Source organism: Geotrypetes seraphini, chromosome 3 (assembly GCF_902459505.1).
Source record: "Geotrypetes seraphini chromosome 3, aGeoSer1.1, whole genome shotgun sequence".
Lineage (NCBI taxonomy): Eukaryota > Metazoa > Chordata > Amphibia > Gymnophiona > Dermophiidae > Geotrypetes > Geotrypetes seraphini.
Genome location: NC_047086.1, coordinates 9,604,125 through 9,622,035, shown reverse-complemented (window position 1 = coordinate 9,622,035; position 17,911 = coordinate 9,604,125). Strand labels below are relative to the sequence as shown.

Sequence of the window (17,911 nt, the reverse complement as noted above, 5' to 3'; positions counted from 1 at the left end):
TCCAAGACCAGCTGGGACATCAAACCTGCTACAGGGGAATGGAGAATTCTCCACGTATAGCTCACAGTACGTTTCCAATATAAGCAGACACTGCCAAAAAGCATGTTCTAACTTATTTCGAGCTCTCCCACATTTTACACAAAGATCAGAATCAATGCCCCCACTATAATATAATTGACATTGAGTGTAGTAACCCCTCACCAGCAACCAATAATAACATTCCCGTAACCAAGCACATTGGGTCAAGGCAGGGATACCCCAAATATTTACTTGGATATTCCACTGCGGCAGATCAAGATTGAGATTAGCCCCCCAACATTGGCTATAAGTCATAAGGTCTTTCCGAGACACCAAGCCCCCCAAAAGTTTATAGAGGCCCGATACAGAACAAATATCTTCCCCTTCTGGAGCAAAGAGTTGCTTCAAAGTGTTCCCCTTATGAGCACCCAAAAGTGCTTTTTCTAAAGATGCCCAATAATGTTTCAGTTGGCAATAAGCAAAGCAATTGCCCCATTGATCTCCCACTTGACCCCGAAGCACATCAAAAGACAAAGAGATCCCCCCCCTTTCCTGAAGCACATGTTCCAGCCTGACTATCCCCTGTTGTGCCCAGTCCCCAAAAACTTTATTCTCCATACCTGGCGTAAAAGAAGCATTCCCACAGATTGGCAACTGATCAGTTGTTCGAGGATCCCCTCCCAACAACCGTATCAACCAAGCCCAAGCATCTTGCTGCGGTCGTAAAAGTACACTATCCTAGAGGCGCTGAGGCAGGTTCTCTGGAGCTAAGTGCATTGAAGAGTAAAAATGATAGGGGGCATAATATTTTGTTTCCAACGACACCGGAGTGTATCTGGACACGGACAAAAATTCTTATTCACCCAGAGAGTGGTGGAAAACTGGAACGCTCTTCCGGAGGCTGTTATAGGGGAAAACACCCTCCAGGGATTCAAGACAAAGTTAGACAAGTTCCTGCTGAACAAGAACGTGCGCAGATAGGGCTTGTCTCAGTTAGGGTGCTGGTCTGACCAGCAGTGACAATTCTTATATTTTTATGTTCTTAAAAGCCAAACTCCAAGATGGTGCAGAAGGTAAGAATAATTATACAGCTGAATATTGGGCAGGCCCAAACCCCCCAACCTCCAGCCACCCCTCAAAGTGGAGAGCTTCACTTTGGGTTTCTTGCCAGCCCAACAGAACCCCATGAAAATCCTCTCCAAGACCCGGATATCTTTAACTTTCAACCAAATGGGAAGAGTCTGCAAAACATACAACCATTTAGGTAACACTATCATATGAAGCAAACTAAGGCAGCCCATCAGGGAAATCGGTAACAGACACCATCCCGCAAGCAGATTCTTAGTCTCACTGAAGAGTGAGACATTAAGGTTGTATAACTGTTGAGGATTCATGGCCAGTTGAATACCCAGATATTTAAAAGCCCCATCTGCCCATTTAAGGAACCCCCTGCCCCATAGACCTCGCACCTCCTCCAAAGAGGAAAGTGCCTCAGATTTATCCAAGTTAAGTTGAAATCCGGAATAAGCTCCATATTCCGCAAAAATCTCCAAAAGGTCGGTAAGAGATGTCTTAGGGTCCTCTAAATGAACTAAGAGATCATCAGCAAAATCAGCTAATTTAAAATCCTCTGTACCCATGGTAATTCTGTTTTATCCCAGGACAAGCAATAAATTACATTACATTACAAGCAGGCAGCATATTCTTAACGTATGGGTGACGTCACCGACGGAGCCCCGGTACGGACCATTGTAACTAGAAAGTTCTAGTTGGCCGCACCGCGCATGCGCGAGTGCCTTCCCGCCCGACGGAGGAGTGCGTGGTCCCCAGTTTCTTCATTTCCGCGGAGCGAAGAAGTCGCATGTATTTCAACGGCAGTTGAAATTATTTAGTTTGCCTTCCCGATCGCGTATTTTTTCCGAATTTCTTCTTTTTTTCCCTTTGGATTACTTTATTTTTCCTTAAAAAAAAAACAAAAAAAAACTCATCGAGTTTTCTTTATTTTTTCGAGCCGGCCCCGGTGGGGCCTGTTGTCACCATACAGGCCTCCGGCTTTGATTTTGCGGAGGCCGTGTTTCCCTTCATGCCCCCTCAACCGGGTTTTAAGAAGTGCCAGCGGTGTGCACGCCCGATCTCTCTCACAGACCCGCACAATTGGTGCCTCCAGTGCCTGGGTCCAGAGCATCGGGCTGACACCTGCACCCGCTGTGCTACGCTTAAAAAGCGCACTTTGAAAAATAGGCAGATCCAGCAAAATATTTTGTTTGGTACCGGATCTGCCATGGAACCTGCCGCGACGTGGGCCCAGGTAAGCCGGCTAAGAAGCCTTCCACTTCCCTCGAGCGCCCTCCTGCCACAGTTGCGACACCGGTCCTTCCGGCACTGCACCGGCCCCGCAAACGCTCCGCTCCGATCTCAGTGAGTGCCTCATCATCGGCCTCCTCATCGCCGGAGTGTAGAGCGGCACCTATGGTACCGAAGAAGAAAAAAATGGTACCGGTGCCTCCCCTGGATGACCGCATCGCAGCCATACTCCAAACACAGTTACAGGAGCAGCTGCAACAACAACTGTTGCCAGCGTTGCTGGCACCGCACCTTCCGGTACAGGACTGGTCCGAGCCTCGCACTGTCCCATCGGTGTCGACCCCCTCGGTACCGATTAATACCTCCATGCCGGTGCTCTTGGCCGAAACACCTACAGTGCATACCCGTGCTGCTGCCGACCCAGTCCGGTCCCAGGAACGACATCGGTCTTCCTCACCCGGTACCGCCTCGGTGCGCTGAGGCAAATCTCTCTCAAAGACCCGCCATGCCGAGCCCTCCACGCCGATGTCCAAACGAACGCACCCCGACGTTAGGGACCCAGACTTGTGGAAAGATTCCCCTCACGGTATCGAAGAGGACGCTTCGTCAACCGACGAAGAACCCTCCATGACCGACACCGTCTCCAAACCAGAGCAATCCTCTTTCTCTAAATTCCTTAGGGAGATGTCAGCAGCTCTTTCCATCCCCTTAGAGTCCGACTCTAAGAAGTCTCAGGCTTTCCTCGATGCCCTAGACTTTGAACAACCTCCCAAGGAATTTCTAAAGTTGCCCGTCCACGACATCTTACGGGAAACTTTCTATAAGAACTGGGAGACTCCCCTCACTGTTCCCGGAGCCCCTCGTAAATTGGATAGCTTGTACCGGGTTATTCCAATCCCAGGGTTTGACAAACCTCAATTGCCCCACGAGTCCCTCCTGGTGGAATCTACTTTGAAAAAATCTCAGGGTTCCAGTGTATATGCCTCCACCCCTCCTGGCAGAGAGGGAAAAATCATGGATAAATTAATCGCCTTTTCCAAAATGCCATGCTAGCCAATAGAGCCAACAACTACACCTTCCACTTCTCCTTCTACATGAAGCATCTGGTGCAACAGCTCTCCTCCTTACAGAAATATCTTCCTGAACGTAAGGTCCCTCTTTTCCAGCAACAAATTTCCAGCCTCCTCCAACTCAGGAAATTTATGGTTCGCTCCATCTACGACTCATTTGAGCTGACCTCTCGCGCATCTGCCATGGCGGTGGCCATGCGCCGTTTGGCATGGCTGAGAGTCTCTGACCTAGACATTAACCACCAGGACCGCCTGGCTAACGCACCTTGTCTGGGCGATGAACTCTTCGGAGAGTCCCTGGACTCAACAACCCAGAAACTCTCAGCACATGAGACCAGGTGGGACACTCTGATCAAACCTAAAAAGAAGACTCCACCTGCTCGTCCCTACAGACAACAGTCTTCTTACCAGCGTAGGTTCTCGGCCAGACCTCTCAACCCGCCTCAACAACAGTCTCGCTGTCCTCGCCACCAACATCATACTGAGGCTCGCCCACAGACTCAACCTGCCAAGCCTCTTCCTTCATCTAAGCCGTCTCAACCCTTTTGACGCTTTTCTCCAGAGCATAGCCATTCTCCCACCATCGCTGCCTCTCCCTCAACCTATCGGAGGACGTCTTCAGCTTTTCCTCAGCCGTTGGGAGGTCATCACTTCGGACCAGTGGGTCCTCAACATCATTCGCCACGGCTACTCTCTCAACTTCCAGACTCTTCCACCAGACCATCCTCCCGTAGAGTCTGCTTCTCACTCCTCCCAAACCCCCCTCCTCCTGAGGGAGGTCCAATCCCTCCTTCTCCTCAATGCCATCGAAGAGGTACCTCCGGACCAAAGGGGTCAGGGATTCTACTCCCGCTACTTCCTGGTTCCCAAAAAAACAGGAGACTTTCATCCCATCCTCGATCTCAGGGACCTCAACAAGTGTCTAGTCAAAGAGAAGTTCAGAATGCTCTCCTTAGCCACGCTTTACCCTCTTCTCTCCCACCACGACTGGCTATGCTCCCTAGACCTCAAGGAGGCCTACACTCACATCCCAATCCATCCGACTTCACGTTGCTATCTACGGTTCCAGATACAGCACCATCACTATCAGTACATAGTGCTACCCTTTGGCCTCGCATCATCGCCCAGAGTGTTCACCAAGTGCCTTATTGTGGTGGCGGCCTTCCTCAGGTCTCACGACCTTCAGGTGTTCCCCTACTTGGACGATTGGCTGGTGAAAGCACCTACGTCTCCGCTTGTGCTACAAGCCACTCATCACACCATCTCGTTCCTCCATCTCTTGGGTTTCGAGATCAACTACCCCAAGTCGCATCTGCTTCCCACACAGCGACTTCAGTTCATTGGAGCAGTTCTCGACACCACTCTAATGAGGGCATTTCTCCCCTCCGACCGCCATCGAACTCTGCTCCACCTCTGCCGTCAGGTGCTCCTTCATCACTCCATCCCAGCTCGACAGATGATGATCCTCCTGGGCCACATGGCCTCGACGGTCCATGTACTTCCTCTGGCGCGACTCCACCTCAGGACACCTCAGTGGACTCTGGCCAACCAATGGTCACAGACCACCGATCCTCTTTCTCATCCCATCTCTGTGACATCGTCTCTTCGGCAATCTCTTCAATGGTGGTTGAACTCCTCCAATCTTTCCAGGGGTCTACTCTTTCATCTACCCCCTCACTCCATGATCATAACCACAGATGCCTCCCCTTATGCGTGGGGAGCCCACCTGGGAGATCTTCGTAACCAGGGACTCTGGACCCCTCAGGAGCGTCAGCATCACATCAATTTCCTGGAACTCAGAGCCATGTTCTATGCTCTCAAAGCCTTCCAGCGCCTTCTCTACCCTCAGGTCCTTTTCCTGTGCACAGACAACCAAGTCGCCATGTACTACATAAACAAGCAAGGCGGCACCGGATCTCCCCTCCTCTGTCAGGAGGCCATCCGCATCTGGACCTGGGCCACGGCCCACAGTCTCTTCCTCAAGGCTGTCTATATCCAGGGCGAACAGAATTCCCTGGCCGACAATCTCAGCCGCATCCTTCAACCTCACGAGTGGACCCTGGACCCTCCCACGCTCCGCTCCATCTTTGCTCGCTGGGGCACTCCGCAAGTGGACCTCTTTGCAGCTCCTCACAACCATCAGCTGCCCCAGTTCTGTTCCAGACTCTTCTCCCCTCATCGTCTAGCCCCGGATGCATTCCTGCTCGACTGGACGGATCGGTTCCTATATGCCTTTCCTCCGCTACCTCTGATGTTGCGGACGTTGTCCAAACTCCGCAGGGACAGAGCCACCATGATTCTTATCGCTCCTCGGTGGCCTCGCCAACACTGGTTCTCCCTCCTGCTTCAGCTCAACTCCAGGGAGCCCATTCCTCTTCCTGTGTTTCCTACTCTACTTACACAGCAGCATCAGTCTCTACTACATCCCAATCTGTCCTCGCTCCACCTGACAGCTTGGTTTCTCTCAGGCTGACCTCTCCAGAGAATCTGTCTCAGCCTGTCCGCCGTATTTTGGATGCTTCCAGGAAACCGGCCACCCTCCAATGTTACCATCAGAAGTGGACCCGGTTCTCCTCTTGGTGTCTCCTTCATCGCCACGATCCCACCTCATTGGCGGTGGAAACTGTACTGGACTATTTGCTCTCTCTCTCCGACGCTGGCCTCAAGTCGACCTCAATCAGAGTCCACCTCAGTGCCATCACTGCGTTTCATGAGCCTATCCTCGGAAAACCTCTTACGGCTCATCCCCTGGTTTCCCGGTTCATGAGATGCCTCTTACCTCTGAAGCCTCCTCCAGTCGTCTGGGACCTGAATGTGGTTCTATCAGCCCTCATGAAACCTCCGTTTGAGCCTCTTGCCACAACTTCACTCAAATTTCTTACGTGGAAGGTGCTTTTCCTCATTGCCATCACCTCTGCCAGGCCAGGAGGGTTAGTGAGCTGCATGCACTGGTTGCCGACCCACTTTTCACTGTTTTTCACCATGACAAGGTGGTTCTGCGTACCCATCCTAAATTTCTGCCTAAGGTGGTCTCGGACTTCCACCTCAACCAGTCCATTGTATTGCCTGCCTTCTTCCCTAAGCCCCATTCCCATCCTGGGGAACAGGCGTTACACACGCTGGATTGTAAGCGTGCCCTTGCATACTACCTTGATCGTACCAGGGCTCACCGCTCCTCTCCTCAGCTCTTTCTGACCTTCGATCCTAACTGTCTAGGTCGTCCTGTCTCTAAACGGACGCTTTCCAACTGGCTTGCTGCCTGCATTGCGTTCTGTTATGCTCGGGCCGGTCTCTCACTGGAAGGTGCTGTCACGGCCCACAGGGTCAGAGCTATGGCTGCTTCTGTGGCTTTCCTCCGCTCCACGCCCATCGAGGAAATCTGCAAGGCTGCCACTTGGTCCTCAGGTCACACGTTCACTACTCACTACTGTCTGGATGCCTTCTCCAGACGGGATGGACACTTCGGTCAATCTGTGTTACAAAATTTATTTTCCTAATGGCCAACCATCCCTCCTCCCTCTTTGTTAGCTTGGAGGTCACCCATACGTTAAGAATATGCTGCCTATAACATATATAGCATATAACCAACAATTGGAAGAATTATAATAACCTAAATTATACATTTTGGTGGAATACAATATGTCATATATTCAAAATGGAAAGAGCAATAGCAATACAAAGAGGGACATATACTAAATTTATAAAAATATGGGGGCCATTGACAAAATATTGTAATTAATAAATAGTAGGATTTTTCTTCTTCTTTTCTTCTTTTCAATATCTTCTTTGTGACACACATAGAGGGGAGGTAATGAAAATAATTTTTACATAGTATGCTATAATATGATATATAATATGTAATGTATGATTGAAAAGTAATAGAAGGGTGGGGGGAGGGAGAGGGGGAAAAATATATTTAGAATATGATGTATTAGATATAAAAGTGATATTGTGTATTCATCAATTGTATTTTAATATTTTGTACACTTTATGAAAAATTTGAAAATAAAAAATAATGGAAAAAAAAAAAAAAAAGAATATGCTGCCTGCTTGTCCTGGGATAAAGCACAGTTACTTACCGTAACAGGTGTTATCCAGGGACAGCAGGCAGATATTCTTACGTCCCACCCACCTCCCTGGGTTGGCTTCTTAGCTGGCTTATCTTAACTGGGGACCACGCACTCCTCCGTTGGGCGGGAAGGCACTCGCGCATGCGCAGTGCGGCCAACTAGAACTTTCTAGTTAAAAAGGTCCGTACTGGGGCTCCGTCGGTGACGTCACCCATACGTTAAGAATATCTGCCTGCTGTCCCTGGATAACACCTGTTACGGTAAGTAACTGTGCTATCTCTGTAAATGGACCAGATTTTCTGCCTGATGTGCATTATGTTCTCCTGAACCTGTCGCATGTCCACTGCCGTCCATTCTAGACTACCTTCTCCACCTCTCTTAGGCTGGCCTAAAGACCAAATTGGTTTGAGTACATCTCGGTGCTATTAGTGAATTTCATAAGAACATAAGAAGTTGCCACCACTGGGTCAGACCATTGGTCCATCGCGCCCAGCGGCCCATCAGGTCTATGACCTGTAATGTGGTTCCTGTCCGTTTCTGTAACCTACCTTTTCTTTTTTATCTGTAACCCTCAATCCCCTTTTCTTTTAGGAACTTGTCTAAACCTTCCTTGAAACCCTGCAATGTGCTCTGGGCTATCACAACCTCCGGAAGCGCGTTCCATGCGTCCACCACCCTCTGGGTAAAAAAGAACCTCCTAGCATTTGTTCTAAACCTGTCCCCTCTCAATTTTTCCGAGTGACCCCTTGTGTTAGTGGTTCCCCACAGTCTGAAAAATCTGTCCCTGTCCACTTTCTCTATGCCCCTCAGGATTTTGAAGGTTTCTATCATGTCTCCTCTAAGTCTCCGCTTTTCCAGGGAGACAAGAAATTTCCATCTGTTCATCCCTTGGTATCCAGGTTCATGAAAGAGGTTTTCTCACACCAAGCCACCTATCAAGCCTCCACCTGTTGCCTGGGATCTTAATGTGGTATGTCTGCTCTTATGAAGTCTTCTTTTGAGCCATTTGTTACTCGCTCTCTCAAACTTCTCATTTAGAAAGTCGTTTTCCTCATAGCCCCCACGTCTGTACCTCGTGACAGATTGGTCCTTTGAACTCATCCAAAGTTCCTAATCGTGGTTGTCTCAGAATTTCACCTCAACCAGGAAACTTCATTCCCACTACCCTTCACACCTTGGACTACAAACATACATTGTCATATTACCCTTCAGAGTTAAATGATTCTTGATTACTGATAGGGGGAACTTTTATTATGGATGTTGTACAACCAAAGCAGTTTATATATTATATGTAAGTACTTTCTGTCGCTAGCAGGCTCACAATTTACAGGTTGTTTTTTTTTTGTACTGGGGAGCAAAGGAGGATTAAGTCACACTGCACTAACCATTAGGCTACTCCTCCATTCTGTAATGGTCGTGCTCAGATGGCATTCCTACTGGCCACCGAGCTGTCAGGATGCTTGAGCTAGATGTGAGTAGTTAAAAATTGAGGGAGGAGGGAAGTCCTTGCATTGCTGCTCTCAAATGCAGGCTCAACTTTTGATTGAGTTGAAAGCCTAAAAAAGTAGGAGCAAATGATGGGCCAAAAAATTGTTCTTTTAGTTTTCTTGATGAGAGAAATAATCCTGCCTCCTTAGAAAAGTAGATGTGGCCTTGTGAGATTCTGTAGGAATGAGTGTGGCTTCATTAGCTTTAAACTAATGAACCGTCATTAGAGTAATCAGTACAGACTGTTTTAAATTAGCTAACAGTGGGTGTTTCTTTTTTTTTTTTTTACCCGTAGGCACAGGAAAGACAATGGTGATGGACATGTTTTATTCACATGTGGAGGTGGAGAGGAAAAAGAGAGTCCATTTTCATGGTTTTATGCTAGATGTACATAAAAGTAAGTGATGACAAACTGTCTAGTATGAACTAACGGATCACAATGTCAGGTACTGTTTTTATAGAGAGCTGATGGTATATGCTGTGCTCTTTACAAATAACTATAGTTTTTAAAAACCCCCTCATAGTCCAGGTGGACTGAATGGCAGGTAGAGAAGGAACTGCGAGATGTGGTTGTTAGAGCAAATAAGGAGGGGGAGGGGGGTTATCTATCTGTAGAAATGGTGCTTGCAAATAAAAGTCTCCTGGAGATCAGGGCAGTGACTCCCAGGATGCTAAACTGGTTGTGGGACAGACGGCTGCGATAACACAGCGCTTTACGTCACCTTTGCAAATGTGGAGAAATTCAACATCTTTCAGGTGTCCCATCTTGGCACCAATTGGTTTTACATTCATAGCAGGTGGTCCATCAAAATAAAAATAACCTCAGTAGACCCCTTAAGCCGCCTCAGCAGAGAAGAGCGCAACCAACTGGACTATGAAACTCACACAAGGTTTTATAAAGCCAGACTACTAGTAGGTGCAGAGGGTCTAATGTACTTTTTCCTTCTGTTTTGGGAAGGGGTTATGACAGACCTCAGTACAAAGCCACTTATACTGATCTTAACAGGCAGAAGAAATTCAGAGGCTGCAGATGGAAGGCCAATTCCTACTCTGAGACCCAATCTGAGCTCATGATGAGGTGAAATTTAGGAAAATATTTCCTCCATTTTGCTGTTAATAAAACTGGAGGTGTACCCTAAATCCTAAAGAAGCGTGTGCATGTAGACCAGTCCTTCCTTAATTCAGACAGAAGCTGAGCTGCGATATTTAGTGCAACTAGCGTGAACCAATTACGCATAATCTTATGAAAGTGAATGTGTGTCTTTCCCAGAATCTGCACTGTGATAAATTTTCTGAAGCCTACTTGAACCCTATCGGCATTATTCTTTTTATAAGCACCATGCTAGATATGATTCAGACAGAGACCTGTCTATTAAAGAATGAATTATTGGCCCTCATTTACCACTTTATGGGGGTAGTTTTTATAAAGAACCTCCTAGTTTTAGCTGCTAAAAGCATGTATGAACGATTTCTTCCAAAATACTGACTAGCGTGAAAATGCGTGTGTTGTGGCACATGCTTTCTCTGTGCCTATAAAGGGAGCAGAGTCCACACTTTGGTGCATAGATTATAATATTGTTTGTTTATTGAAAGCTTCTATACCACTGCTAATGACTTCCAGATACTGCAACAAAAACCTGCGCATGTCCAAGGTCCATAACACCTGGTCCTGCTCCCTCGAACCAGAGGAAGCAAAAGCACATGAAAAGTGGAAACTGCTTTTGAAAGAAAGAAAGGAACAGTATGCAGCATCACACCGAAATCTGCAGTACGCATAAAAGGATCACAGCAGGACAGAGCCTGAAGTTCCGAAACTCCACGGGCTGAGGTACTAGCCACAAGGAAGACTGCCTTGATGGTAAGATCCGTAAGGGATACCTACTCCAAAGGCTCATATGATAGTTGAGCCAAAGAGCGGACAACTAGAGTAAGCTTCCAAGTGGGACAGGGTAGGCGCAACGGAAGCCTAAGTCGCAGGAAATGAGCCACATCCAGGTGAACTGTCAATGAGCCCCGCAAAGAGGGAGGGCCCATACACAAAAGACAAGCAATCTGAACCCGGAGTGAAGCTACCACTAGGCCCTTCATCAGACCATCCTGTAGAAACTCCAGGACATGAGGAATCGATAAAACAGACGAGTTCACCTGACTCATGGTGCACTAGGCAAGTCAGCAACTCCAAGCCTTCACATAGGCCACTCCTGGGATTTCTGTTTGTTGTGAAGCAATGTGTCAACCACCGCCAAAGAATAGTCCCGACTAGTCAAGACCACGTGCTCAAGAGCCATTCCGTAAAAAAACAAAGTGGTCAGGATCCTGCATTGCAATCAGACCCTGTGTAAGAAGGCAAGAATGACAAGGTAGCCCAAGCCCCTGATCCTGCTGGAGCCGAACCAAGTCGGCATAACATGGCTGTTTTGGCCAATCGGGTGCAACTAGACTCACCGGACCCTCAAGGGCCGCTATCTGCCTCAATAAACATAAGCCACTGCCGTGGCATTGACCGAGAAGACACAGATGGCTCGATGACTGAGACAATCCTAGAAGTGGATAAGAGCCAGCCAAATCACCCGAATCTCCAGGCGATTGATCGACCACTTGCGCTCTGAGGGCGCCCACTGATCCTGAACAGGGGCAGTCATACACACCGTTCCCCAGCCTTGGAGACTTGCAATGCAGACGGAATCGCCCAATCCAAGATCCAGAGGGGAAGGACCCTGGAAAGCAAAAGGGGTCGCAACCACCATGCAAGACTGTTCTGCGCACAGTTGTCCAGGGCAGGGGTGCATGTAACGAGTCTCACTGGAGATTCTAGCATGAAAGCAAAGCATCCTGCAGTGGACGCAGATCAGCTCTGGCCCAAAGGACCACATCGATCATTGATACCTAGAACCTGGATGTACTGCCATGCCATCGGGACTGGAGTGGCAAGAAGGTCCATGACAAGCTGTTGAAGTTTCTCATGACAGGACACAGGCAGGAACACTCTGTTCTGTCCAATGTGAAATCAAATTCCCAGGTATTCCAAATCCTGTGTCGGCTCATAGACAGCAAGGGAGCTCTGATTAACCAATCGTCCAGATACAGATGAACCAGGACACCTAGGGTGCAAAGATGGACTGCCACCACCGCCATCACTTTGTTGAAGGTCCAGGGAGCTATTGCCAATCTAAAGGGCATCACCACAAACTGGAAATGTTGCCCCAAGATGTGGAGCCACAGATACTTCCGTGGTCTGGAAAACTAGGAATGTGAACATATACCTCCTTCAGATCCAGGGCGTCTAGAAACCCTGGCACCACTGATGCTATCACTGAGCGCACCGTCTCCATGTGGAAGCAAGGCACTTTCAACGTTTCATTGACCGCCTTGAGGTCCAGAATCGATCTCCAATCATCAGATCCTTCCATTGGAATGATGAAGTAAATCAAGTATCTCCCAGAGCCCGAGTCTTACTCTGGTATGGGTTCTATGGTTGCAATATCCAGAAGTCTGCAGATTCTGGCCTGCACCCAAACCACCTTCTCGGTGCGGCCTGCAGGTGAATGCAGAAAACACTCAGTCAGAGGACAGAGAAACTCCAGTTTGTAGCCATTCCTGAGAACCTCCAGGACCCAGCGGTCAGAGGTAATGGCCTGCCATTCCACCAGAAAAGCCGACAACTGCCCCCCCCTCCCCCGATGCATGGGGGATGAGACACTGGCCTGGAGTTAGAACTGTTTCTTTTGCAGAAGCCATGGACAGCTTGTGGATGGCTGACATCGAGACCTGCTGAAGTGCGATCTGGCAGACAAAGAGGACTCTTGTCCCGTGGAAGAGCCCGAGTACGGACAAGAGCACCTGAAGAACGAAAATGAGGATGCCCCGATCCCTGGAAGGGTGTTTATCCTGCACACTGGCCATAAGGTCATCCAGACCCTGGCCGAACAGCAGCTGTCCCTTAAAGGGCAATTGGCTCATGGTTGCTTTAGAAAAAGAAACACCAGACCACTACCAGATCCAGAGCATCCTGCGAGCTGAAATGGAATAGGTGGAAAGCATAGCAAAGACTTTCAAACTGCCATACAAGGCATCAGCCATATAATCTACTCCCGAGATTATAAAATCCAAGTTACAAAACATCACAATGTCAGGATCGTGGCACAGCATGGAATGGCATGCCCGAGCCACGAAAAAGAGGCTGACGCTGCCTGAACACCAGCGGCCCCCAAATCAAACAGATGCATAAGGACAAAATCCACAATGGGGAGAGAAATTTGCTTGGTAGCCTGCGCCACCAAGGAATCTACCTTCGGGGAAGCAAAGCACTTGTTAAAGGCATCCACCAGGGAATAAAGCCACTCCACGGCATGAGCACAGTGCAAGGGGCCCTCAGGAGTCTCTTCAATGTCCATATGAATCCAAACGAGGTCAGGATGATCAGCAAAGTAACCCTGCACTAATAAGGTTTCTCCTTATCACAAAATCTAAAACCCTATTTATTAATTGTCCGGTAGGTCCAAATAGTCACTCCTACTATTGCTATTCCGATTGTTTCTGCAGCCTTTTCTTTTGGTCAACCCGATACCATCGTTGATTCAATGTACCATGTGTTAACAAATCTGATTGTCCATGTTGTTTCTTTTCTCCTTCTTCAAGCCAGAGATTTGGCCGGGTAAGTATCTGCTATGCTTCCCCTGCGAATGTTACTTTATGCAGCTTATTTTCTATCATAAAGGATAAACCAACGGATAGTGCCATTTGTATCTTATATTATTCTGTAGTAAATATTTAGTAGCTTCTCGACATTACCTCAGACATCTTAAAGTAGTTGCAGATAGATCAGCAAAAAGTTCGACCTTGACTCCTTCTAACATAAGGTATTCAAGTTTATGGGCAGCTTGTAACACCCTTTCCTTCTAGGGAAAACAAAGAAAGCATGCTATTATGTCCCGGGGTCTGCCAGATTGGCGGGGGCCCAGAGCCCGATGAACACATTCAAATTCTATAACAGGTAACTCTGCTTGCAAAACAGGTCCGCTGCTTGCAAAAATTTATGGCATATAGATTGCATCAAATCCACCTTATCTTTAGCTTCCTCATATTCTGGGACCCCACGGGCTTGAATATTATTCCGCCTTGCCCTATTCTCCCCATCATCCATTTTGAAAAATATATCCTCCGTCATTGAGTCCAGCTGATTACAATGTTTCTGAATTTCAGCTATTTCCTGATCGTGTGAAATAACTCTTTCATCAAATTCTTGGAGGCTGTGGGAGGGACCTGAGCCAATCGGGGACTTCCTTAGGGATGAGCCTAAGGAAGTCCCTGATTGGCCAAAACAGTGGCATGCAGAAACACCGGGTTTGATTCCCAGAGTTGGCCAAAGATGCTACAAAGACAGTGTTTACAGTACAGATGGGTAGCCAAAAAATTCCCACATTGTTATATTGGGGGGGGGGGAGGGGGTCATTCCAGAACATAGAAACATGATAGCAGATAAAGGCCAAATGGCCCATCCAGTGTGCCCATCCGCAGTAACCATTATCTCTTCCTCTCTCTAAGAGAACCCACGTGCCTATCCCAGGCTTTCTTGAAATCGGACACAGTCTCTGTCTCCACCACCTCTACCGGGAGACCATTCCACGCATCTACCACCCTTTCTGTTGAGTGCACTTTTCTTAAATTATGTACTGTGTGAAAGAATGAGTGTGTCCTCTTTATTCATAGTGCACACTCATTAAGAAAAGTGCACATTTTTATTGGCGAACAGTATTTCACTACAAACAGCGGTGTAACCGTAGTTTATAGTCCTAGGGGGAGGGTCAACAGGGTCCATGATTGCAGGGTTTTGGAAGGAACACTGTTGCAATGACTAAATTTAAAGCTGGAAGGAAGATCTAAAACAGAGGAAACCATGCCTGTTCTTTTTAACATTTTTATAAACCATATTGCTGAAAAGTTGGGTAAGATTTGCCTCTTTGTGGATGATACCAAAATCTGCAAAAGAGTAGACATGCTAGATGGTGTGAAGACCATGAAGAAAGACCTGGCGAAGCTTGAAGAATGGTCTGAAATTTGACAGCTAAAATTTAATGCTAAGAAATGCAAGGCCATGCATTTGGGCTGCAAAAACCAGAGGGAACAATACAGTTTAGGGGGTGAAGAACTTTTGTGCACGTTGGAAGAGCGGGACTTGGGTGGGATTGTATGTGATGATCTTAAGGTAGCCAAACAGGTTGAAAAGGTGACGGCGAAAGCTAGAAGGATACTAGGTTGCATAGGGAGAAGTATGGCTAGTAGGAAAAAGGAGGTATTGATGCCCCTGTATAAGACTCTGGTGAGACCTCATTTGGAATATAAAAAGGATGGAGTCGGTCCAGAGGAAGGCTACTAAAATGGTGCGTGGTCTTCGTGATAAGGTGTATGGGGATAAACTTAAAGATCTCAATCTGTATACTTTGGAGGAAAGGCAGGAGAGGGGAGGTATGATAGACACGTTTAAATAAATTACTCCAACAAAAATGTTATTAGCCAAGTGGTGGAACTATCCTTTGAAAAACCATTTAAGTAAAGAGGAGAAAAAGCCTCAACTAATTTTATATGCAGACGGCAACCCAATGAGTTTTTAGCTGTTCTTAATCTGTATCAAGGGCAAAAAACTCCACTACTTCTCTAAATGTAATCTTTCAAATTAAGAAAATATTTCACCACTATGCACAGGGAACAGGAAAGCGCCGCAGTGTTGATTTTTTGCATGGCACACTGCAGCGCCAGGTGGATTGAACAAGGAGATTGAGTGGTTGGTGCCATTTTGATAATCTATGGCTTTTCCCTGCCTTGTCTCTTTCTGTTTCCGCCAATTTCCGGCTGCCCTGTGCAGATCTTGTTTGAATTCAGCTGTTTTTGATTTTGCCGTTAATTTTCCGTTTGATTTGCTATTTAAGGCCCTTCCTTCTTTCAGTCGTCATGATGTTTGCGTGGCGATTGCAAGTTCAGTGCTTGACAGACCTTGCTATAAGAACATAAGAAGTTGCCTTCGCTGAGGCAGACCAGAGGTCCATCTCGCCCAGCGGTCCATCTCGCCCAGCGGTCTGCTCCTGCGGCGGCCCATCAGGCCCATTGCCTGATCAGTGGTCCCTGGCTATTCCTATTACTTGCCTCTCACTCCTATCCCTGTACCTACCTCTACTCTTATCTGTACCCCTCAATCCCTTTGTCCTCTAGGAACCTATCTAAACCTTCTTTGAAGCCCTGCAACGTGCTCCTGCCTATCACAGCCTCCGGAAGCGCGTTCCATGTATACACCACTCTCTGAGTGAAAAAGAACTTCCTAGCGTTTGTTCTAAACCTGTCCCCTTTCAATTTCTCTGAGTGCCCCCTTGTACTTGTGGTTCCCCATAATTTGAAAAATCTGTCCATGTCCACCCTATCTATGCCCTTCATGATCTTGAAGGTTTCTATCATGTCTCCTCTAAGTCTCCGCTTTTCCAGGGAGAACAGCCCCAGCTCTTTCAGCCTGTCAGTATATGAGAGGTTTTCCATACCTTTTATTAGCTTTGTTGCTCTTCTCTGGACTCCCTCAAGTACTGCCATGTCCTTCTTGAGGTACGGCGACCAGTACTGGACACAGTACTCCAGATGCGGGCGCACCATTGCACAATATATGTCTTCCTGCCCGGTAGGTTTGCTTTTCGTTTGTTTGCACTGACATTTGTCTATTGTTAAGTGGGTTGACCTGTTGATACATTATATCTTGTACTTTGTATTTTGCATTTTGTGTCTGGTATTCCATACATTGCATTTTGTATCTTTTTTATCTATAGCCTAATTCTTCCTTTTGAGAAAGAACGCTTCGAAACACGGCCTGTGTTAAGGAGGAGAATTAGAGATAAGGAGAAGAAGAAGTTGCTTTGCTTTAGCTCCAGATCCTGTGATCATGTGATGAACAGATTGGCACACATTCTGGGATGTTATCCTTAGGTTTTTTGCACTTGCACTTTTGTCTTTGGTGCTTGGATCTTACCAACTAGTGACCTTTGCACTTTGAACTTTGAACCCTCTTAGGAGGACTCACTGCTTCTTTGGATTTTCGTAGTGTGCTATTCACTGTTTTATGTTTGCCTTTACTGAATCGTTTTAAAGATTAGTTTAGCAATTTAGTTTTCAATTTGTTCAGACATTGTGCTTATTTTTTTCATGCTATGCTTCACATGATCATGAGTCTCTTGTTATTTGTTGTCTGTCCTTTGTTATTTGTTGTTAGCATTCTTATTTATGATTCGTATATATTATGGCTTTTATATACTCTTATAGTTATGGTTTGAATAAAATTTGAGAGACATTTTCTGAATTATTTACTGATATTAAGATTGTCTTTATGTATATGTTTATTTTTGATTGATTCATAGGGGTTCTTGTTCTTTGTATTTATTAAAATTCAGCTGCCAAATAGTAGACCAGTGCTCCAGTAAAAGTATGTCTTGTGTCATAGTGTCGGGAACGGTACCTCCGCCCACTATGTTGCATAATTTAGCATCATCGGCAAATAATGTAATTTTACACCAAAGTCCCTGAGACAGATCTCGTATGAAGATATTAAATAGAATTAGACCCAGAACCGAGCCTTGCAGTACTCCACTATGCACTTCCGACTTTTCAGAGGGAGTACCGTTTAGCTCCACCCTTTCATGTAAGCCAGTCTTTAACCCATGCAGTTAATATTTCTCCTAGCCCCAATGAATTCATCTTGTTCAAAAGTCTACGGTGTGGGATGCTATCAAAAGCCTTACTGAAGTCCAGAAACACTACATCTAGGGACTCTCCTAGTTTTTTATTACCCAGTCAAAGAAGCTGATCAGGTTGGATTGGCAGGATCTCCCCCTTGTAAATCCATGCTGGTAGGGATCCCTCAGTCTCTCATCATCCAGAACCGTATCTAATTAGTGTTTACACACTATTGATGTGAGACTTACTGGTCTG

The 17,911-nt window shown here is 46.8% G+C and overlaps 1 protein-coding gene across 1 annotated transcript in view; it reads left to right on the top strand.

Moving 5' to 3' along the window:
• AFG1L (AFG1 like ATPase) overlaps positions 1–17,911 on the top strand; it is a 283,959-nt gene that overhangs the window by 47,818 nt on the left and 218,230 nt on the right. Inside the window, exon 4 of the mRNA XM_033936142.1 lies at positions 9,246–9,347. Within this exon, the coding sequence (XP_033792033.1) occupies positions 9,246–9,347 (102 nt within the window). The remainder of the gene's footprint in view (positions 1–9,245; positions 9,348–17,911) is intronic.